Source organism: Neodiprion fabricii, chromosome 2, assembly GCF_021155785.1.
Source record: "Neodiprion fabricii isolate iyNeoFabr1 chromosome 2, iyNeoFabr1.1, whole genome shotgun sequence".
Lineage (NCBI taxonomy): Eukaryota > Metazoa > Arthropoda > Insecta > Hymenoptera > Diprionidae > Neodiprion > Neodiprion fabricii.
Genome location: NC_060240.1, coordinates 10,831,797 through 10,855,954, shown reverse-complemented (window position 1 = coordinate 10,855,954; position 24,158 = coordinate 10,831,797). Strand labels below are relative to the sequence as shown.

General features: G+C 35.4%; 1 protein-coding gene across 19 annotated transcripts in view; it reads left to right on the top strand.

Annotated features, from left to right (window-relative positions):
- The window catches only part of LOC124174678 (probable GPI-anchored adhesin-like protein PGA55), a 116,854-nt gene that overhangs the window by 60,714 nt on the left and 31,982 nt on the right, over nucleotides 1-24,158 (top strand). For 4 of the 19 annotated variants that reach the window (XM_046554035.1, XM_046554027.1, XM_046554038.1 and 1 more), the window contains exons 3-13: nucleotides 2,435-4,165; nucleotides 10,871-11,074; nucleotides 12,035-12,148; nucleotides 14,324-14,419; nucleotides 15,447-15,536; nucleotides 16,539-16,670; nucleotides 18,428-18,526; nucleotides 19,059-19,151; nucleotides 20,553-20,648; nucleotides 21,424-21,658; nucleotides 22,470-22,541. In XM_046554035.1, coding sequence (XP_046409991.1) covers nucleotides 2,483-4,165; nucleotides 10,871-11,074; nucleotides 12,035-12,148; nucleotides 14,324-14,419; nucleotides 15,447-15,536; nucleotides 16,539-16,670; nucleotides 18,428-18,526; nucleotides 19,059-19,151; nucleotides 20,553-20,648; nucleotides 21,424-21,658; nucleotides 22,470-22,541 — 2,914 coding nt within the window. In that variant the 5' untranslated portion in view covers nucleotides 2,435-2,482. The remainder of the gene's footprint in view (nucleotides 1-2,434; nucleotides 4,166-10,870; nucleotides 11,075-12,034; nucleotides 12,149-14,323; nucleotides 14,420-15,446; nucleotides 15,537-16,538; nucleotides 16,671-18,427; nucleotides 18,527-19,058; nucleotides 19,152-20,552; nucleotides 20,649-21,423; nucleotides 21,659-22,469; nucleotides 22,542-24,158) is intronic. The other 15 variants (XM_046554029.1, XM_046554032.1, XM_046554031.1 and 12 more) reach the window with 15 other exon arrangements.

Here is a 24,158-nt window from a genome sequence, read left to right as displayed (position 1 = left end):
GAAGTCACGCACGTTGATGATATAAGCCGAAGGCGTGTAATTGAATGGTATAAGAGCGATGCATCTAGGTAGGCGCTATTATACGGAGTCTAATATAGATCTGAAATCCTTTTGCGGAAAATATGTCACTGCCGTTTAGTCTCGTTGATGCAATCGCAAATTGCATTCCGTTCGCTCCTTATTTACAGATCAGAACTGAAAACTGCCACTCGTCGCGATTTTAATTAATCGACGTGTGCGGATCGAGCTTTAAGGCGCTACATTTCAGCCTCGAAATCGATACGAAAGAAAAAGTATCGATATCGATACGCTGAATGTTGAAAAGTTCGTTTCAAAGTTTGCAAAATTTTTACTCGATGAGAGAGTAAGAAAAAACTTGCGGTATCGAAATTTTAACGATGATTCATCCGTACGATACGGTTAAAAAATAAAAAACGGAAGTTTGTTGACCGTAAGTGAATTAATTAGGTTCTCTTGAGCTGTTTTGGAAAACTTCTTTTCCTCGGTAGCGATGAAAATTAGAAACCGTATAAATTTTTAGTCCAATAGTGGAGTGATTGATAATCTGACAGCGGTTAAATTACATCGAGCACATTTTATCAAGGCCGATTTCGGTTAATAATAGCTCGTTTCAAAGCTAACTGAAAATTCAACTTCGGATCTTTTTCAAACTTTACATATTCTGCTGAGTCGTAAAAATTTCTACTCGCGAAAAAATTTCCCGCTTCTCGCAGAATCTCCTATACATATGCAAATACTCGCACTCCGTGCGCTGATTGCAAAACTGCAACGAAAATAAAACGGTCTATGATTATCTGGCGGGACACATAACGCGACGTAAAACTGGATTCAAAGTCGTTGAGAAAATATCGGCGTGGCTAATGATTCTTACAGTTAAAATCGTGTTGTAATTAATTCGATACAAAGGTGCGATAACCTTGCGTTGAACCTTGATTTATGGATAAAGTTGTTCATTCGACGTTTTTTACATTGTTTTTTCACGGATCTGTATGAAATTTTGCATGATTTGTTAACTTTGTTTGTATCGAATTGGGAATCGGTAAAAATATTTCTCGCAAGTCGGTAATAATTTGTATTTTTTTTTTTTTTTTTTCTCATATTATTGCACGAAGCTCGTTAACGGAATATTTTTTCCCTTTTCTCGAACGAATTTAAAGATCGTATTGACAGAAATCATCAAGCGTTGTTAAGTTATCGACGTATCAATAGCTATGAAATTAATTTAGTTACAATTCAGCAGTTTTGAAATCGTTGAATATCATAAAATTTTTTAGATATCGATAAAAAGTAAAAAGAATAGTTGTATTTTGTTTTTACCTCGATACCGAATCCGCTTTAATTCAAGATTGTATAATCTAAGAATTCCATCAATCTCGTCAAACTTTCTCGCATCGAATGTTTGATTTCTAAGGATAAGTCTCCGTGTTTCCGGTGATCAATCCACACCGCCTTCCGGGCTTTGTTAACCTGTGGAGATAGGCAGAAACAATATTTACAGTCTGTGATAATCGAAATATCTCGACAATGGCCGCGGATCTGTAACAAAGAATATAAAGGCGTTCCTCGAAACATTTCGTTGAAAGTTATCAATATTCGTTAATTTCTATAGATTCTGTAAATAAATTAATCGTAATACCGTAGTCAGAAAAAAAACGAGACTCCGAGGTCGAATTTTTAGTTGAAATTGTCGGATTTCACGAAAGCTAAGGAATTTAATTTAAGTTGCGTGTCATTTCCTTGAATCTGATGAATTTTTTTTTCTCGGTCAGAGAATTCGCCATTTATGAAAATAAAACCTCTCTCGCTCTCCGCCGTCTAGACTTTTATCACTCGCTTTACTTTTCTCCCATCTTCGAACACTTTTCTCGACTTTTCCGACATTTCCGTGGCGCTGATGCGTCAGTGGATGAAATATCCATCTATCTCAGAAGCTCTCAGAGTGCAAGCATGCCAATATCTTCTGTGATTTAAAACTTCGGAGAGATTCCGCAGCCGATATTGAAAAACGTCCGGGCATCAGATTTAACCGGTCTCCGTGAACTCGACCTGCACTTTCTTCCGATTCAACCCATGGGATTTTCCCAAGTCTTGACAGTTTCTGGCCGCGATATTGAAAAGACTTTCTGGGAATTATTTCGAATTTTTAGTCGAATTTAACCAACGAATGGTTCAATCCGGATTTTGTTGTCAAAATAAATTCTTCCAGTTGTCGTGTTTTTTCTATGTTAAATAAAATCGAAAGACAGAGGTGTAAATCGATCGAATTCGATTGATCTGAACTATTCGACAAATCCAGGTGACGAACTGTCGTTAATTAAGTACGAGTCGAAAGGACTGACGCAATTTCTTGATTAAAAATACTGAAAACAGTTCTAGACCGATGAGCCCTAACTGAAAATTACTTGTGTTTCAGATATCGAAGGGAGAAAAAGCGGAAGGATAAAAGTAAAATAAGCAAGAAATGGCGGAGGTGGCGTCAAAGAAGTCGATAAATGTAGTAAGTAGTAACAAAACGAGTGAAGCGTGCGGTGTTAGCTCTAACAACGGTTTGCTAGACTTAGAAACCTGCATAACACCCCGCAGTAACAACCAACTAATCACACTGTCGGAGGAAGAGTTAATCCTTGCGAACAACGGGTGCGCTAAGAACGAGATCAGCGTGGACGACAAGAGCTTGCAGGAGCTTATAGAGAGCGAACTGGCCTTGAGAATATCCTCGACGACGGAAATGGTGGGAACCGGTGAGGACGCAGCGTTCGAGGCGACAGATTACATGGAAGGTGGTCAGCCGGAGATAACGAAGATAGTCCTTGAGCCGAGGGCGAGTCCTCGGGACGTAAACTCGGAGTTCATAATCGCCGAGATGAATCATCACAACCTTACCGAGGCCGGGGTAGTCAGTGAAAACGGAAATTTCCCGCCGGACTTTGAGTTCGCGGAGGTGAGCGAAGCCCGAACGAACAAAGAAACCGCTGGAACGGATATCGGCCAATCGGTAAACGCCGAAGAAACGACTGTCGCAGACGTGACCGGACAGTCAAACGCCACAGTGACACAAGACAACCTCCACCAAGAGGTGGATGGAGATGATCACCGGGAGCTCGAGGTCGGGCAGTTGATTCCAACGATCGTGGATGAAGCTGAGAAAGAAGAACGAGCCGACTCGCAGAGGACCGAGGAATTCTGTCGCCTAAACACAGAGTCCAAGGACTCGTCCTCGAGGACCAACGAGCTACTCGACACTTGGTCGAATCCGGAATCGTCCGGGGACACGATGCAGATTGGTCAGTTCTCGGACAACTTCGACGAGAGTTTACCGCAGCTCGGATCAGACGCGGATTCCGTAGCGTCCCGGGATCAGAACGTCACCGTTGATCTTCTCGCTTGTTATCCAGGAAACACGAGGACAGTCATGGATCCCGACTTGATCGTACCCGTTAAGGACTCTCAGACCGATTTGATAACGGAGGAAGTTTCGTCGGAGCAGGAAACCCTTCAGGAGGTTGGTGACGGGGTTGATACACTCGAGGATCCTGAAGAGGCGATGAGAAACGCGGTGAAGGCTGCCGCCGAAGAGCTGGTACAGGAGATAATATCGAAGTCGTCGGATCTGAACGTGGAGAGGTCCGAGTCCTTCGAGATATCGAGCACTCGTGACTTTCTGGAGTTCGAACGAAAGGTCCTGCGGGAAATGGAGGAGCACGAGACCCGGGATCACGGTCGGAACGTCGACGATCACGATGTCTTCGAAGGTGAGACGATGCCGGTTTTCACCGTCACAGAGGTCGTTCAGGATCTACCAACTAAGACGAATGACGCCACAGTCGAGGTTATCCAGGCGACGGAAAAGACCCCTTCGGACAATGAATCGCCCCGTGTGTTTACCGAGAGCAAATACGCTGAGAATTGCTTCAGCGAGGCTCCTGATCATGGTGAACAGGAATTCGAGTCCTGGACGACGGTCGAACAGGCGACTGAAGCCCCGAAACCGGAAGAGGGCGCTCAAGTCGATTCCGTTGGATCTAACCTCGCTCTCACTAACCTTCCAGACGGTTTGAACGCTCAGGTTGACCTTCGGCAGCTTGCTCCCTTAGCTACTCCTGATGACGAAATAAGCGATGTCTCTAACAAGTGTGATGTTCATGTAAGTGTCGTTGTTTTTATTTGTTAATACTAATTGCTCATCCCATATCACTTGTGGTTTTCTCATGTCGTTGTTTTCGTCTTTAAGGATCTAGGATTCCGATCCGTTGTCGAAATTCGTTACGTTAACGCAGCTATCGATATTTAGAAATGAACACGGTGTTTTACTGATTTCGGATTCTATGTTTCGTTACTCAATTCAAACTCGCATCTTTGGATTATGTCACGTTTCATAGGGTCTCTGTAATATTGTTTCAGCGCAATTTTATGTCCTCGTGTAAATGTTGACTGAAAAAGTATGCAAAATTATCCGAGAAATAGTAGACAAAATTTTCAGGGAAATTAGTCGAAGGCTGGAGTTGTTTCGATGATCTTCGGTAATTTCTTCTGCAATTTTTTAAATTAACCAGGGTTGCAAATAATGCATTACGTTTTTAATTGCATTAGTGTCTTCATTAAAACATTAAATTCAATGTTTTAATGGAAATTATTTCAACTACATCATTAAATTTAATGTTGTAATGGAAATTATTTCCATTATGAATTGAAAAAGCAATGGTTAATGCATTACTTTTTCATTAAAAAATTTGCAACCCTGAAATTAACGGAAACGAATCTTCTTGTTTCGATCCTCTTTGAATTCTGTATTTACTCCTAAAATTCAACGAATTCTCTGCACGTGTTTTCAATTTGTTCGCAAAATTTTCGTATTGAAAATTCCACACGAAATATCATTGTTTCAAATGTTGATTCATGCCTATATTGTGTACAAAAATTGAGTTCTTTACGCAAATAAATTTTTTTGAAAAGTATTATTTTCCAAATATTGTGCGTTTGGTTGTGAAAAAAATGTAACTTCTCTCATTTTTTTTTTTACGATCCATTTAGGAATATTTTTCTCCACGATCGTTAAAGCATTTTCAACAATCATGCTTATCGAATTTTCGGTACAATTTTTCTATGTTTTTTGACCAACAATTTTTATGCTCATCACAAACAGGTGTAGACATTAAGTATCTGTTCCAATGACGTGAAAATTAGTGCAAACGGACGAGCGAACGTCACAGTATCGACAACTTTCGAAACTTGGGCCATTTAAGGGAAAAGAAGTGAAAGAAAACAAGTTTTATAAAAATATATGCACTTTTTATAAGCTGAAATTTCACCTATGATCACGTATAATTTTTATAAACCAAATTTTCTTTCAACGTTGTTTATAGTTTCAGCCAAGAATGATATTATCAATTCACTGTCATTGCTTTATAAAAATAACAAATTTTTCATTTTTCTGTTAATGGTTTTGTCCTCAAATTTCCTCGCAGTCTTCCACAAAAGTGATACGTTCAACGTCTTTGCTAACGACGAGTGAAAACGGTCGTCAAATTACCGTATGTTTAAACAAGAATATGAAATTCGAAACGCGAATCCATTAGCGCAGCACAATAATATTGAACGGTCTTCGACGATTTCGTAAGCAATCGATTGACTCTATTCGCGATGTTAAAGCAATCTGGTGAATATACAGAGTATCGGTAATGCGAACCAACGGCCGTTGCTTTGAAATAGATACCAAAAAACGAAATCATCGACCAAACTTTCCTGTCCGATTTTGTTGCAATTATTTCAAGTAAGCATAAAAATTTCCAGACAATCGATACTGGATCATTTTATAACATTTCTGAGTTTTAATTCGGCCCTCGGCATTCATGAAACAAATCATTCACCCGATTTTTAAATATCATTCCGTCACTTACGCCCACGCATTGCGATTGTGAGATCTGGACAATTTTGGTCTGTGCTCGTTTCTCACTTTCTCCAACGATCCGACGCTGCAGGGCTGCAGCCCACACTGTTTGACAATCTAAACTTGATAAAGACGTACGTTTTCGAATGGTTTTTCCTCTTACAAGAATTTTTGATTCAGAAGCTGGAACGTATAAGTCCTGAAAATTCAAGATTCGACCTTTGTACCAAAGTTTCGCGATCAAAATTCGCATGTGTAGCGAAAATGCGAAAATCGACTGATTTTTAAATGCTAATTATTTATCCTAACTTGATCGTCAAGCAGCCGTCTGCAAGAATTTGTTTAAAAATTCTATAGAAACGATTTACTCGAGTGATGAAACATGCTCCAAAGTCAGAGACATTTTTTTTACAACTTTCTTTTTTTTTTTCGTAGCTATGCTTTTGAATTGCGGCATGATAAATCTACGATACACTCCGTTTTTGCATCGTCAGCAATAAACCAATCAAGGACCTCGGTTCCCATTGGAGTCCTAAATAATAATAACAAGGCCGAACGGTATAACTTAACCTGCAACATAGTAAAATTATTAAGACAAGTATCCGTTGTACCTGGTAAAAATTGTTATCGTTGAATATTATCAAAATTATCAAAATTATCAAAAATAAAAAAAATTCCATTGTACGTAACGGTTCAATCAATCAAATAGTTTTTACGTTCTCATTCCTGAGGTGCGCTCTGTATCGGGTTTCTTTTTTGCCCAACCTCACCTTTAACACGCGAGTTAAGTTGAATTTAGATACAATTACGTTGCATCACCCAGATGCCCAAACAAAACCCGTTCACGTTAAAATAAAACCATTGATTCGAAATACCTTTACCAGAGTAAAGACAAACCTTTTCTACGACGTTCGCACATCCTGAACGTACGTTTCAGAAATTGAATTTTTATTTTTTTGCCTCCTTTAAAATTCGCCCTTTTCTCGCAACATGATAATAATTCTACAAAACAAGCAACGGCATTCGTTTCCTCGGAATATTTCACCCCCATTCCGTACGCCTGACAATTTATTCAACACACAGACAGTAAATCTCGAGAAAATCGTAAAAACCGAAAATCAAGATTGTATATTACATTGTACCATAGTGTACAAAAAAAAAAACAAAAACAGCTAGTAGTCCGAGCGATGCTCGCTAGTTGGGCCTTGTTGAACAGAGCAACGGAAACAAAAAAAAAAAAAAAAAATACAACAAAACGTCAACGAACGAGTGAAAGACGAAAAGAGGACCAATCAGGGCGCGGCATTATCGGCGCACCGCTAGACGCGCAGGTTCGGCACAGTTTTAATCGGTCGGGTGACTCGTGACGTGGAACAACGGGGGCCACGGACCCCCTCCCTCCCCCCCCCCCCTCCGGCCCCTTCCCTTTCCGCTTCTCGGTCTCTCCGCGTCGAGTCTCGCGAGTTCAGTGTAAATCGGGTCCAGGTAACACGTTGCACTCGGCGATTCCCGGTCAAAAACGCGGCACGAGCGGTGTATACGGATGTAAGTTGATTGAAATTAAAAAAAACGAAATAAATTAATAAATAAAAATTAAAAACGACAAGTTTTCCCCTAGTTTCCGTTCCGTTGTACAACGTGTAACGTCGCGAGTTGTAGCTGATTGCGACGGTCGACGAATTGCTGATTTTTTGAATAATTAAACAAACATAATTGTTTTTAATCGGATTCGGTTTTCACGGGAAAAATATCGCTGAGTCGGTTACGCGTATATTGTTATACGCTAATACCAGTTATACGGAATGATTTGACTCGTTATTGCAAAATGCTGTGACTTTTTTTTTTTTTTTTATTTCTTTCTATTTTTGACTCGAGTCTCTTGACTGTAATGTTGGTGAAAGCGAAGACTTTGTAACGAATTGTGCAACAGATTCAGGATGTTATGCTCGTGCAGTTGCCGTTGATCGCCATTACGGTTATACAGTTTTATTTTTAATCGTTTTGTAGGATTTGCACCGGTGACGTTTCGGTCTTTCCAGGTGAGTTATTTGAGGAGAATTGAACGAAAAAAATTAGCGAACAAGATCTATGAAATTTATTGTATTCGTAAGAACTATCTCCGATTCTCTTATTGCTGATGTAGAAATTAAAATATTTCCAAGGTTGTCGATAATTTCATAACATTTGCATTAATCACATTGGAACGTAAGTTTGATCCAATTTACATGAATATTTTTCGCTCATTTTGTTCGTAAAGAAATTTTCTGCAATTTTTTTTTTTTGAGATTTAACCTTCCAAAAGCTCAGTTATCAATAAATTTGTACATATCGCACTCTGTACTGTATTTAGTAGGAAACTAGGAGATAGTTTTATGACAAGAGTTATCTGAACTCGATTTATTTGCGGGTTTCTTTAAACTACAGATGATTAATATTCTCTGTCCAACGCTTTCTAATGATTGCAAACTTATGATAATAACTGAACTCTCGGTTTAGGATCCCTCGTTCGTTTCACACTGAGAAGAGATTTTTTTCAACAAACCTCACGTCACGGTCAGTTAACTTGAGTTTCAATTTACACTCGTGATCTCATCACAATATATTTCCTGCCTGATGAACTCTTTCACTTTGCCGTACGCCCGACACATCCTTAAACTAGTTTTGACCAAAGGCCGTTCACTTTATACAGGCTGCTTCATTTCTGTCGTTAAATATGCAAAATCCATCACCCAAAGACCTCAGCTGATTTCAGTCTCCATCGCCACCAATTTACCATAGCTTCAATAATAAACTCGAAGAATTTCTATCTGTAATCAGCACAAATCACATGTTTCCATAAAAGGAATCAATCTTTTCATCGTCAAAATACGTTATAATACAGTTTCGAATTTATACCTCACCCTTTTACCAACTGGATCAGTGTTCAATCATTCTCAACGCGTGTCTTTAGATAAGCTGTTCGTATATTGCTAAAAAAAAAAAAAAAAAAAAAAAAAAAAAAACTTAGTACAGTGTATTAAAAATTCTCCGGGTATCATGAATTCTTTAATTAAATTCACAAGTGAATGGAAGCTCGTCAAAGTTCTGAATCATCGAATAGTTAATCGTATCCTATTTTTACGCGTTTGTTGATAGTTTCAATTTATAAAAAAAAAAGAAAAATAAATGAAAAGAAAAAAAAACTGTTACGAAACAGATCTTGGACAAGCTAGAACGCACATTTTGTAGCATTTCAAGGTGAATAGTTTCTGTATGTTTAAACCGCGTTGCATACCAGCAATAAAACGGATATAAACCCGACATGCGACAAGCTTGCTTGTGATTCTAAAGCAATAACTTGTAATTTAATGGTTATCGTTAAACCCGTTCCAATCTTTCACCCTGTAACTAATCAGTAATTTCCTTGTCAATTTAAATCAATAAATATCGAATCACACTCTAATGAAATTATTTTCATTCGACATCAATGAATCACAGCATTTAATCGGTCAAATTAATTTAGTCCGACTTTATTCTAGTTCAAAACGGTTTACCCCGAATCTCAAAAAGAAACCGATCGAAAATTTTTTTAAAACAAAATTTCGAAACAAAAACTCTGTTCGGCTACTTCGCGATGAGTCTCAAGAAATTAAATGCAAAATCAACGGTTGGTTCTTCTACTTTTTAACAAAAAAGAAAAAAAAAATAAATAAATAAATAACAATCTTAAAGATCGATGAAAAGCGTATAAGTTTTTCACTCTCGGGTATCAAATCTGGCCGATGTTCTTTTTTTCTGGGTCACTCTGTAGTTTTTACGGGTGCATTAGATTGATGGATGAAATATAGATACAGCTATTACTTACAGTTTCGGACACACTACACGAGATAGCGATTAAGTAGGCTACATTTTACCTGACAATTAACAACTGTCATACCACTTAGATTATCGTTTACTCATTGTCAGTGGTGAAATTTTGCTGTCGATTGGTATATATCTCTTTAATTGTTGTTGTTGTCGTTTTTTTTTTTCTGTATTTGACTCGCTCAAATCAATAAATAGTTTCAGAATTGAAATTCGAATGGAGTTTTTCCGACCACTGGAACATTTTTATCAACTCAATTTTTTTTCTCTACAATTTATTGATATCGCAAAGCATAATTAAGCAAAAATTTTAGATTCTTGGACTGCAAATTTAACACACGACAGATTGTAGGCCACGTGGTGTGTCGAAATACTTATATATATATATACGATACTATTTTACGATATTATTTGAGGACTGATAACGAAAAGTACTCATAGTACATGTAGATCCTATCGATTTATCAATGTCAACGACCGTTAAACGCGATGTATTTTTTTACTCTTCACGTGTCACAAAAAGAAACTTCCAGCATCGATGATTTTGATGACATTTAAAATACGAAATAACCAATTTGGAGAAAAGAAAGAATCAAAAATGTGAGATTACAATTTTTCCGAAACAGTAGAATAGAAAATACAGGAAACTCTTCGATAAACGAAACCTGACATTGGGCGGAGAACATGAAAACATTGTGATTATTAATTGTAAATATATATATATATATGTATATATATATTCGAAAAGTGATGCAGATTTCTCTTATGATATTCTTGCTGCAAAGTCGGTTGTCCGTTTAACTTGGCAGGTGTCAGCTTATCTCTGTCTCACGTTCGCTTCGCATTTTTACCCGTTGCGCAAATAATTACACGAGACTGATACGAGATAAGGCAATTTTAAATTCTGAGCTTAATAATATAATCCGATACAGTAAAATTTCGTTATATAGTCGGAATGTGACAGCGATACTTTCATCGAATAAAAATGGAGATTAAAACGTTGGCTGAAGTGATCTTTGGATAAGAATCATCGTCTCGAGAGTTGTTTTGTGAAAAATTTGAAATATCGATCGATATTTTGAGAACCGTTTTTGGTAATTTCGAAATCTGAATTCGCAGATTGAAAGCCGGGAGGAAGTGATAACGACAAGTTCCGTCGTGACGAGCTCGACTACCTCTGGAAAAAGCACGAAGACAACGAAGACGAAGAAAAAGAAAATCGAAGGTGTCGCGAACAGCGATGTTTCAACTGGCCTCACGCCGCGAACAAAGAAGACCAAGAAAAGCAAGAAGAGTGATCCTGAGAAGGAAAACATCTCGGTGGTGAGTTTGCCGGATCGTTTTGAGCGCTTTTACGTATCTAAGCGTAGCTTCATAGCTGCTTGAAAAAAAATTTGAAAATTAGTCATTGAGATTCGCATGATATTTGACAAACTTTACCATCGCGAGAAAATTTCTCCTAAATATACCGTGTTTGATTTTTCCTAGGTTTAAGATCAAAATAATTTTTAATTTTTTAATTGAAAACTTAGCTTAACATTTTCAATTACAAGGATGTCGCATAATTCGATAGCCGATGATAAGTTCACTGTTTCGGATCGCAGCGTCTGTTTCTTATGCTTCAAGAATCGCTATGGATTCGTTGACAAATTTTGGTGGCAAAGAAAAAATTCAGACGCACGGTGCTTTTTTAAAAACAACAATCCTTAAAGCGATCGGAACCAAAATCTAGGATCCAAATTTTGGCTGAAAAATACTCGTCTCGTAAAAGTTTGTCAGTCATAAAAATTTCATGCGAATCTTTCAATTTTTGAGCCTCGCCGCTCATTTTCCTCCAATGTTTTACTTCCTTTTTAATTTCGCTTTTATTTATCAATCTTGCTTGTTACACATACGGAGTGAGTTTCTGATGATCAAATGATCGGTCGACTGCTGAAATTTGACGCGCATGCGCTACAATCCGAAAGCAGTTGTTAGACAGGGTGACCAACCGTTACGATCATAACCTCGAAAACTTTCGTGGTTGTCGTTAGTGGTTGTGTTGAGCACCGACAGCTGTCAAAATTTTTCAGGTTACGTACGTCGCAGCGAATTCTCCTCTGAAATTATGACAGTTGGTCAACCTGGCAAAGAATTTCTCTCGAATCGTTGCGCATGCGCATTAAACTGCTAGCGATTCAGTCGTTACAAATTCGCCTTGTACATACTAGATTGCGTAATAAACCCTTCCTCCGAGTCTTCCCAAGCTAGATATATCGGCATGCTCAGTGTGTGTGTTTTTAGAACGGTAACATAGACGGTTCAAACATGCGTACAAAAATCAGTTCGAACTACGTGGAAAAGGTTGAGCAGCCTGCGGACGAAGACGAGCTGTCTAATGTCAACGTTAAGACTTTGGTGAGTTTTTTTTTTTTTTGTTTTGGTTTGATTTTCGCATCGTGAATGCTACATTTCAAACACGGTGTGTATTACTTGAGATTAACGTGTTTAAGACCTCTGTATTTTTCATTTCATTCGTTATTATTTTGTGTTTTTCTCCACTCGGAGTAAAAGAAGACCTTTTTTTTTTTTTTTTTTCTTATTATTCAAGAATTTGCCGGCTTGATTGCTGATTTTTACAGCAGGTTCGAGTTTTTTTGGTTTTGCTCTGAAATTCATCCATTCAAATTAACGAATATTACTCAGAAACATGTCGCCGTTTATATTCTGGGAAAATATAATCTTTTGATGTAGTTAATTGTTTAATGTCAAAATTTAATGATTCTTAATCTTTTCAAATGATATTTTTCAAACCGTTGATCTTATTTTCACGATTTTCTCCAAAAGTAGTCTCACCCGGTTGAAAATTGTAGACCTCGTCTATTTAGGACAAAAATTGATGAGAGAAAAAAAGATGCAAGAAAGTAATAAAAAGGTGACGATACCAATTCTGTAGAAAAAAAAAATGACAAAATAAAGGAACAAGAACGAACTAGAAGGTAAAAAAAAAAAAATTAAAATAACATCGTGACGTTGGGATTCTGCAATTTCAATTACGAACTTCACGTAATAAAAATCTTTTACTAAAAAGCAGAAGGTTATAACAGAGGAAAAAGTGTGGAATGCTTTTAAGATAAGCTAAGTACTTCTTACTCGCTATTTGTTCCCCCATTTACCATAATTGTTAACCCACCTTCAAGCCGAATGTTTTCTTTGAAGCAATGATTGCAGTCACCGATTAATCAGCTTGCATGCGAGATTCTCTCGGTTCTTAACGAGCCTCAAAATTGTATCTTTGGATGAGATTGGCAAACAACAAACTTGCATCGTTTGCATGTAAATGAATAATTGTGGCTGTTCCTTTTAAAGAATGAAAATACAGGGCATGCTAAATCGACGATCGTATTATCCCAACCTCTGATAATTGTAAATATACCTATATTTCAATTCAAACATTTTGATAACGCTCAATTGTTTGTTTTCTTCTCGAGTCTCATAATTTACATTTTACGTAAAAGCCTTGTAATTGTGGAAAAAAAAAGAAGATTTTTCACGTCTTTCAAGAGGTTCCATAAAAATGCGTTCAAAAAATTTGTTGGACATGTAACAAAACAGAGAGTTATGCGAATAAATTCGAGCAATTTATAATATTTGTTTATAGTAAAAAGTCTAAAATAATTGCATAATTTCACTCGTGATTGTTATCTGTATTTATTGAATTTCTTTCAATTTTGTCACATATTTTGAAATTAAAATCATCATTTCTCAATCGACATTTTCTCTACAAAATCTCATTTTTTTTCTGTTTTGTTTTTTGTTTTTCTTCACCTCGGAGCATTTAATGCAGTGGTATTTTCTCTTCGTCTCTCTTTGCTTTTCAAACACACAAGCTGAAAAATCGTAAGGGTAGAATTTAAAGCCAGTTAGGAAATTTAATTGAGCATTGAACCTAGGTAATTAAAGTCAATTAGAGATTCTCTTCCCGAAGTCCCCTCTCAATGTAACGTCAATTAATCAGCAGCCTTCCCAGTTGAATGATCGGCGTACATGCGCCTGGTCAAACATACGTATATAAATTTACATATGGTGCATTCCGTGCCAAATCACGAAGAATGTAGTCCGGACTGTTTTTTTTTTTTTTCGATTTTCATTTCTTTTCACGTCTGATGGTCCCTTGCATCTGGAAAAAAAAAAAAAATTGCGTAAATTACAAAGGGAAATCAGTTGTTCAGCTGTTTTTTATCAAAAAAATTACACCCCGTGAGAAAAACGATCTTACAACCAATTTTGTACGTAGAAATTGTTGATTTTAAAAATTTTCATCTGCCTGGAAATATTCGAAAAATTGGAATCCCATTCTCGTTTTGATATTGAAAATGGAATTTTTTGAAAATTGTCTCAATATTGTAATCATTGTCGCGTTTTCTACTCTTTGGAATAAAGACCGTCTTGCGTGAAGAGATGTTTTTTAAATCCGATTTTGTCGCGATCATTTTATGCGGAATGCCCTGTACATGCATGCGAGAGTCAATTGCACGATTTTATGTTTACTATTTCTTCGTATGTGTTTGTTTGTTTGTGCATGATGTGCAGACACAAAGCTATGTCTCAGAGACGAATAGAACCGAACTGCAGGAGAAGAGTAGCGTTAAGGAAATCATCGCCACCGGCGTATCCATTAAACAATTGGTACGTATTCTCGGATAAATAGCTGTATCGTAAATTTATGTAGACAGTGCAACGCATATTTACACAAACAGACTGCGAGGTAAATATTTAACAGACTGTTTCCCGAAACTGACGCGGTTATTTTTTTTCCATTTTTTTATTGCCAGATGGAAAATGACGATAATTATTATCGTTGCAGATCAAAGGTAGAAATTTTTCACTCATTTTCTATCATCTATCAATTGAGCTCCTTATTGTGAATCTGCAGTGGATCGGTCAAAATTTCATTTCAACAAAAATCTTGCGATGCGTTGCAAAAAGTTTGAATCCATCAAATTTTCCAAAAATATTTCGAATACATTTTATTTCAGTGGCAAAATTTTGGGATTCAAGCAAAGAGTCGACTCCGATGTTCCTCAGAAATATGATGTACTTTTCTTTTTGTTATATAATTTTTTATATAACTTACAATTCACTATTTTCAATAAGAAAAAGGCTCTGGAAGAATAGAAGACTGTGAAAAATGATCTGCCCAATATATTACATAAATGTGTATGAAATTCTTGTGTAACTTAAGGGTCGATTTTTTACAGATCATTTGTATGATATTTATGTGTGAAGTGAAAAACCCAGTTGTATAATCGTATTCTTATAACAGTATGAATGAAAATTGAACGCAGCTGTTGATTCGATGCTTCGATGATTGTGAAAAACGAACACAAGTTTTTTATTTTTCTTCTACTTTTTGCAAACAACAACTCAGCTTTTGCATAATGGAGGTATTGCTCCGCTTCTATCTTGACATGTGATTATTTATAAGCCGAAATTACAATGCTATAACTTAACCGTATAACAACAATATAATATTATTATCAATAACTATACATCGTTAATAATGAATAACAATCCGAGCAATGTTAATAAATTTCTCATGATATTAATTTACATCGAAAAGCTCTATTAATAGCCTTAAATAATAATATTAATAATACTGATCAAATTAATATAATAATACGTGTTTTGTACGCTGTGTTTTTGTTACTAACAGTGCCGAAGCTTTGGTGACCTGTCGAACATGAGCGATGCCGAGGTGGATACCTTTGCCCAAGAGGATCACGAAATGCCCGAGAGCGATGAGGTTTGTTCGTTCTTCGTTTGCCCTTTTCTTTTCTTTTCTTTTTTTTTTTTTACAACATTCTCAGCGAAAAATTAAACATTTCTTCACACACCGCGATATTCATTCATTATCTCTTACAATATATCTAGAGTGTCATTATTTAAGTTATAATCGCTTGTAGTTACAATCAATTTGCCTCGAGACCACGTCATTGCTATTTTTCTGTTCATTCATTCTTTGGAGGATACAGAAGGTAATTTTTCGTTGAAATAATCGATATCTGTACAAAAATCTGAGAAATCTCCGGTATTTGTTTGTTTTTTGTTTCGATTTTTTTACTTTTTTCTTTCAAGAAGCTTCTGTAACATATTTATAGCATGCATTTGGATAGAAACTTTCGATAACATCAAAGATTTTTCCGTCAAACTGGTGAAATTAATTTTCTGCATATAATAAGAACTGAAAGGTGTCTAAAAAAAAAAAAAAAAAAAATCCTACAACTCATTACAATTTGTCAGAATTGTTGAAAAAAAAAAAAAATTGAAAAACTATCGTAAATTCACGTTCCGATCTTACGAGAATAATCGAACGTTTAAGTAACGGAAGCAGATGCTATTTTTCAATCCGTTTTTTACTGATGAAAAATAAAAAAAAAAAAACTGCTGATCCAAATGCTTCGGAATTTGCTTATAAATACATTTTGAAAATTAAATCAGTGGATCGTTGAAGTACACAAGTCGACGGTTAAGAGAAAGTAGGTAAATTAATTAAGTCTTATACACTAATTACAATTACGTATGTATATTTTGTAGAAAAACGTTCTGCATGTACGTTCATTTTTATTTTTGCATGTCCGCATCCATCCGTCAACATTCCGTGAATGAAATCAAATCGATTCGAAAATAAAAAAAAAAAAAAAAAACAACAACGACAACATCAAACACAATTAATTCACGCCCGATTAAACAAATTGAAAAATTTATAACCGCAACGCGAAACAATAACAATACAACCGATAATCAGCGGAGTGCCATGACTGCGCTGGAAGGACGACGTTTTTATCAAACACGTCACAGTGTACCAAATGGTTCGACGCATTCCGTCATTACTTTGGCCAAAGAAAATCTGCTATCTAACGATCCAGGCTTTCAAACGGTGAGAAAACACTGAGAATCTCCATTTATCCGCACTTTTTACCCAAAATTGAGGCTGATGGTAAATTTGAGACAAAGTGCCTTGAATTTTGAATTCTTTCGCTTCTGTCGAATTGAAAAGAGGTTTTTTTTTGTTTTTTTTTTTTTAGGGAATATAATTTCTTTTTGGCTGCAGTCGCGTCGCAATGGAATATTTTAAGCGATTCGATTTCTCTTCGACATATTATTTGCATTTAAAAATATAATTGAGGAAAAATTTGAGAACTTTGGATCTTGTTTTACTTTGTTGTAGCTAGTAAATTTATGTAAAACAATTGAAAAACAATTTGTTAATTTACTCTGAATATTGTAAAATAATCACGTAGTCTTGACACAGAGCAATAATAATTGAGTTGACTGAAATTCTGAATATCTTGTTTGGTTTTATAATAGTTTAGGAATAAAGCTGCTAGATCGTTGTGAGGAAAAAAAATTCTCTCTTCATTCCGAAACATGATATGAAAAAACGGATCATGTTATTTTTCTCAAATTTATTTGGTGGTGTGAGTATGAATTTTTTTACAAGAATCGAGGTGATACAAAATATTCAACTACGACACACGAGCCATTATGATAAATCGATTTTTGAGGATTGACCTAAAATGTACAGATTTGTATCAATTCATTGCTCTGTTAAATTTGAACCTTAATAATTAATCATTTGAGAGTTCAGTACGTCTCAAAAGTATAAAATTGATTTAAAAATCATAAGCACGAAAGAATTTTAACTTCCGTATTTCTGTATACCAGAAATATAAAGGTACAAAAAACAAACAGACAATGAATCGATAAAATCGGTTTATAATTGAGCCGAGAACAGTTAAAAAACATAAACAAAAATACGTCTTAAATCGATAGGCAAATAATTTTTGACAAATAACCTCCAGCCATTAATAACGTTGTAATTGGCAAGTCCAAACATTTTCACTCGAATTTATCATCAAACTTGAATCCCTCACCGCACGTTTTCCAATTTACTAATCTGAAAACATAAAAGAAAAATTAAATGCTTATTGTACAAATTATACCAGAAGGTTAAAATTAATTTTGATTTGAAGTGACGTGCTTCTTTTTCTGAGAATTCTCCATTCTGATCAATGACCTAAAATCAGATTCAAAATTTTTTTTTTAAAGTGTAGCCACTGCGTTGAGGAAACCTTTTTATTTCTCACTGCGCTGTAAAATATATAGTGCGTTACAAACTGTGTGTAAATTAATTTTTTACCAAGTAATTGTATTGAATTTACGATCCTTTTTACAGTCGATATTGCGAGTTGAAATGTACTTTAGTTTTTTTTTTAAATTTTATAAAATTAACGATGATTCGAAAACCTGTCAAACGAACATTTAAGTACAGTTTACTATGAATTTTTTTCAGAAAAAAATTATTATTTGATTGTAATATTAAATACTACATCATCCGTCAACAGTTTTCTCTCAGTGCAGTGAATTTCACTAAAGTTCACTTGAAAAAATTTTGAAATGATTTAAGGATCCAATTTCCGAGATTATGTTCAATAAACTTTGTTCAAAATTGATCGTTGACCGAATTATAAAAAAGCTTGAAGTATTATGAACTGCACTGTTTTAAATCAATGACCTTTTCGAAGAGATCGAATGTCGCCTGAATTCGAATATTGAAAGAGAAAGAAGTTGAAAAAGAAAACTCTAATTTGTGTTTGGTTTGCTACTTTTTTTGGGGCGTATATCTTATTGTAGAAAGCAAAGTCGATGGGTGACTTGAGACTGTTTGATAAGGAGCGAACGGAACTAGCCAAAGACGCGATTATCTTCAACGGCGTATCTGTCAAAGCACTCGTAAGTATTTATCACCCTCAAAAGCAACATGAAATCGGGACTTGAAACCGCTTCCAGTCCACTTTTCCCACTCGCGTAGCTAACTCGCTTCATCGTATCACAATCAGCTTCCAAACATTTGAAATAAGATAAAAACCGGTTTGAAAATTTTACTCGAGACGCCTCCTTTCAAATCTTCGAAGAATCCATGTTGTCGTAACTTTTCTGTTTGTCGAATGTCAAAAATATCTGAGATTGAAAAACGTGTCAAAATGGTAATATGAAAAAAAATCTCTATTCTCAATTCGTTGGGACGTATGTAATTGTTTTTAAAATTACTTACGAATTCAGAAATTTTAATCGTCAGTTGATAAAATCCCTACTAATGTTAATAAATGATATCCTAATGACCACCCTTTGTTTTCCATGTTTTTTCATTCGTTATTTTTTTTTTTTTTGTTCCATTATACTAACACTGAAAACCGTGCTATTTTTCTTTCTATGATTGTGCATGCAACTTAACTAAAACTGAATTATCCTGTGGACGGGACAGAGAGCGTGCTACTGTAGTTTGGCTAATTTAACAATCAACAGTGTTCAGAAGAACTCTGCCAATGGTCACAGGTCACTGACCATCAACCTGCAGGTAAGAATTATAAATCTCGGGCAAACCCGATCGACGTTGAATTCTGGTGCTGCTTTTGGGTTCGATTAATTTAAGGGTGAAATTAAAAATCCGGCCGAATCTCGAGTCATTCGTGGGTTTGTCTAATAAAAAAAACAGAGATAAAAGGGAACACGAAATGAAGACACGCAAAATAAAGAAGCACATTGAAACGCACGCAAAGCTTGTCTCGCTTTAGACTGATCGAAGAATCTTACAGTCACATGCAATTTTTGCAATGCTTTCACAGACACTGTATCCCTTATACATCGTTATATATTCCTAAGGTGCACAGATTTTATTTTTTTTTTATACATATGTCGATTTTTCAGTTTTAAATCGCTTTAGACTAAAAAAATTCAGTAGATCGTTCGATTTTATGCTTATTTTGGTTAGGAGACATTATATTTTCTATGATTCGACTGAGATACTGATTTTATTATCACATTGATGTTGTTGTATAATGAATATTATTGATTTTAATCAAGGAGTGGGTTATTGAATTTACTGTTGAGAAACAAAATCCGTAGAATTGAATTCACGAAAAATAGTTTTCCGAACAAAATTAGTCGTCGAAAAGTGAAATCGAACGTATCGTTAAATTTTCACTCGTTCTGACGCACTTCGAAACGAAAGATCTATCTTAAAACTTTTGTCTGTAATTTGAAAATTTCTTTCGTACATTTTCAGGAACATCACCGTAGCTCACGAATACATTAATACTATAAATACTCAATATTCAGCCAACTCGTAATAAAATTGCCAGAAAGTATAGAGTTTCAACTCATCAGTTCTTTTCACATATCCCTCGCTGCCTAAATCGATAGCACTACGTGCACAAAACAAGATTTAAGAAGAAGAAAAAGCACTTTATTCATGATCCTCACCTGCAATCTGCTTATGACAGTTTATCGTGCGTGTAAATATTTAAATAGGCTCACAATTGGGGAACGTTCACGTGAGTTGAGTATCAGGGCCGTTTCTGGATACGGATTCTTGTACCGACATTTACCGACTTTTACCGACACTTACCGACACTTACCGACACTTACCGACTATTACCGACATTTCTCGACATTTCTAAAACGTTGGATTGTGGGGTGGTAGGTGGTTACTTTGAACAGATTCTTTCGTCAGTACTGACCGACGCAACCCCCGAGTCTCCGCCCTAAACTGTTTTGAAACGTTTCAGAAGTGTCGATAATTGTCTGTGCAGGAATCTGTATCCAGAACCGGCCATGCTACTCTAGTCACATGACAATCAATCCATCACAACCTGCACAAGTATTATAAGTAATATTGAAACATGGCGTTCGAAAATGCGCGTAAATCATCTCGCATTGAACGAATGGAATTAACACTGTTTTTTTCATGTGTTCGTAGAAATCAAGCTTCAACAAATTCGACGCATTGAGCAAGAAGCCCGTTCTTCACGTGCGTTCAGTAGACGCTGGTAAAGTTCAGCAACAATTCAACTCGGTACGTTTGAAAAATTCTAGAGAGGTTCTGAAAACAATATTCTTCCGGAACTTTAATTTTGAATGAAAATCTCATAATCTTCGAGTTTCTAATTAGCTGACTAATTCTCACAAAGTCGAGTTGCAGGTGAAAATCAGTCAAATTTAAGGAGAAAACTCACATTTTTTCCCAAACTTAATTTTGTGTCATAAATCTGAAAAATTTGAGTTCCAGAGTATTTGTGTAACTTCCAACATTACCGTGATATGAAATTAATCTCGAATGGATTACTCGAAAAAATTAGACATGCTTATGAAATATTTGATATTGATTTGCCTGATATGCAATTGAAAATGTCTGGACGTGGAGATTTGTAAAAAGATATTTTCGATAAAACTAGGATTATGAAAATTTTGCAGAAATTTTCAAGCATATCAGTTTGATTATTCCACAAATCTGTGACAAATTAATTTTCCGCCTATAAATTGAAATATATCCAGAAAATTCTTATTTAAAATTACCCAAACTTACCGAAGATTGTTTGGAAAATACAATTCTGAGTAAATTCCTAGACCTCTTAAAGTTATTCAAACTAGGTGATAATAATTATTTTTCGGATTCCTAACAAAAATCGGAATTAGTTCACTTTCTCGATTTAAATCCCCTATTTGATAAAAAAGAAGCAATAATACTAGCCGGACGATAAATTTGTTTAAAAATTAAAAATTGACAAGTTGTCTGTAATTCCTAAACTAAAAAATTGAATTCCTCTGATCATCGCGATTTCAATTCACAGGTGGGTCAAAATGGAGAACCGAATCCGAACTGCCGCAGTTGCGGTAAAGTCGTGTTTCAAATGGAACAGACGAAAGCTGAAGGGTTGATTTGGCACAAGAATTGCTTCCGATGTAACCAATGCAGCAAACAGCTAAGCGTCGACAATTACCAGAGCCACGAAGCCACCCTTTACTGCAAGCCACACTTCAAAGAACTCTTTCAGCCAAAACCTGTCGAAGAATCCGACCAGCCCAGTACGCATTTTCAAATTTATTTTACGAATTTTAAATACGATATCAAATATCATTTTTATTATAACTGTTACCGTAAGGCATTTATATTTTTATGAGTATAATTCAGTTTGAATTTATATACTCACAAACTCGCAATTATTCGTATCAGTGACCCGAGTTTTTTGAATATTTCTTTTCACCTTCTTTTACCTTCAAAATGGGGAAATTCTGCGATTATAGACTTGTCTTCTTTTTTTCTTTTTTTTTTCAAAGCTTTGAAAGTAGTTGATGATTACATCGTTCTTTTATAACATTAATTCGATACATCACATTTAAAACGTTTGATCCTACAAAAAAAAAGTTACATACTTTTGCCGATTCAAATTCAAATTACACTCATTTTTTCGAGAATTATTTTTCTTGGCACGACCAATAATTAAAATTTTGAGTCACATTGAACCGAAGTTGTAAAGGAACACATTCTTTTTTTCGAACTTCATTTCCACTCTCACCAAATTTTCGTCTACTTCAGTCAGCACTTAAAAATTTTGCCATACTTTATAAGATTTATCCAAATAGCCAAGTTTTAGAAAATGGACGTGTATAGAAGAACGAAAAATCTAATCTCAGGTAGAAGAATGCTTAAAACTAATCTTGAAAAACTCGGGATTCCTCGTTCTTCGACAAATGTTTTTGTTAGAAAAAATTTTACATAGATCCAAAAAGTCACGAAGCAATTTTTATCACGGTGTTATGAAATGAATTTGCGTTAACTCTTCGTCAAGTTCAAAATATTTTAACCTCATGAATTTCACAAATTTTTTACACGTAGTACGTCCACGCAAGCCAGAGCTGATAATTCGAGAGAACCAGCCGAAAGAATTGCCACCAGATGTGGTCAGAGGTAAATCAAAGAACAAAGCGTGGACCAAGCGTTGCATCATTGCGATGAAATAATCCACGTGAAGCTTGAAAGTGTTTTTGTGTCTGTGAAACAGCGGACGTTCAGATAAAAGCGCAGCTTTTTAAACCGCAAAATGAGACAAAGAACTGATATGCTTTGAAAAATAAATAACTAATCGAAATAGGAAGCCGAAGGAAAGAACATTTTAGCGCGAATTCTGTTCTACTCAATCTTATTATTTTAGATTTTCAAATCAAAGATGTGTCGACTATTCAATTATTGGCAACTTTTTAGTCATCGCGATGATTTGCCTTTGATTTCAATGAGAAAACTACATATTCATTGGTATGTGTATATAATTTTGGACTGGACTTTAGTCTTCATTCAGCTCTTCGAACATCCGAAAAACAATTTTGAATAAGATCCATACTAATTCTTTACCTCAAAATATGTTCATCGCTTCAAAATCCGATTTCAAGCGATTTGTGCAGAATTCATTTGTAACCAAAATGAGCTATTATTAATTGAAGTTTGACATGTCGTTCGAATTTTATTTTTATTAACCAAGAGCGCATTATAATTCAACGCATCTAAGATTATTATACAATCACTTAACTATTGCAATGAAGATATTCACGGCTTACAACTTTTTTTTTTACATCAAAGGAATATTTTTCCGATCAAACCAGTATCAGAACTCAGACCTCCGTCGGTAAAGTGAATTATTACTGACTCTGTCGGCAAGGTAGACTCACTATACCCATAATATTTTTTCAATGTGATTGTTATTTGAAAAATGTGAATCAATTTACTCGTACTCTCTCTTCTTGGTATTAACAACTTTAATTAAAAAAATAAAAAGAAATAGTGATTATTTACAAAAGACAGAACGGCACTTTGCTCTGAAAAATCCACGTTGCCGACGGAGGATTGATTCAATTACTGATTCTGAACCTTTGCTTGGTAGATTTTCCGTTTTGAAACTTATTTGATTGGACTTCAGATATTTTCGATTTGCTGATTTTATTAATCCACTGATCTTTGACTCGACTCGCTGCAGCTCCTGAGCGTCGATAAGTGTTGTGAAATACTTACTAACGAATTTGTGTACATAAATCAATTTTTTCAGATATAATGTCTTCGTGTTACTTGGTGGAAAAATATTGCAAAACTATTTATTATCTAATATCGAAAACACTGAAAAATTTGTTACAATATCTGATTGGTTAAAAATTTTTAATCAAGTTTTTGTAGATAATTCAAAATTCCATCAAAAACCAAAAACGCCGAACTTTTCACTGTTCATATTTCGATACCAACTGAATAATTTTTATTCAATTGATCGTAATTTTTCTTCCAACAAACAAACCGCACAAATTGCATATTTCACCGATTTTACACTCTCATAAAATCAATCACGAAATACTGCCGGATTTCTGGGCAATTGCCAGAAAAAAAATTTGTCCAAATTGTACGCGGTGCCAATTTTTAAACCTATACACGACTCGTAATTGAAAAAAATATATATAGTTAAACATTGTTTCTCATTAGTGAGTTTGCGTTTGTGTGATGCTTTCTGGGTGGATTGCAAATTAAAGTCGAATCCTTCCCTTCCCT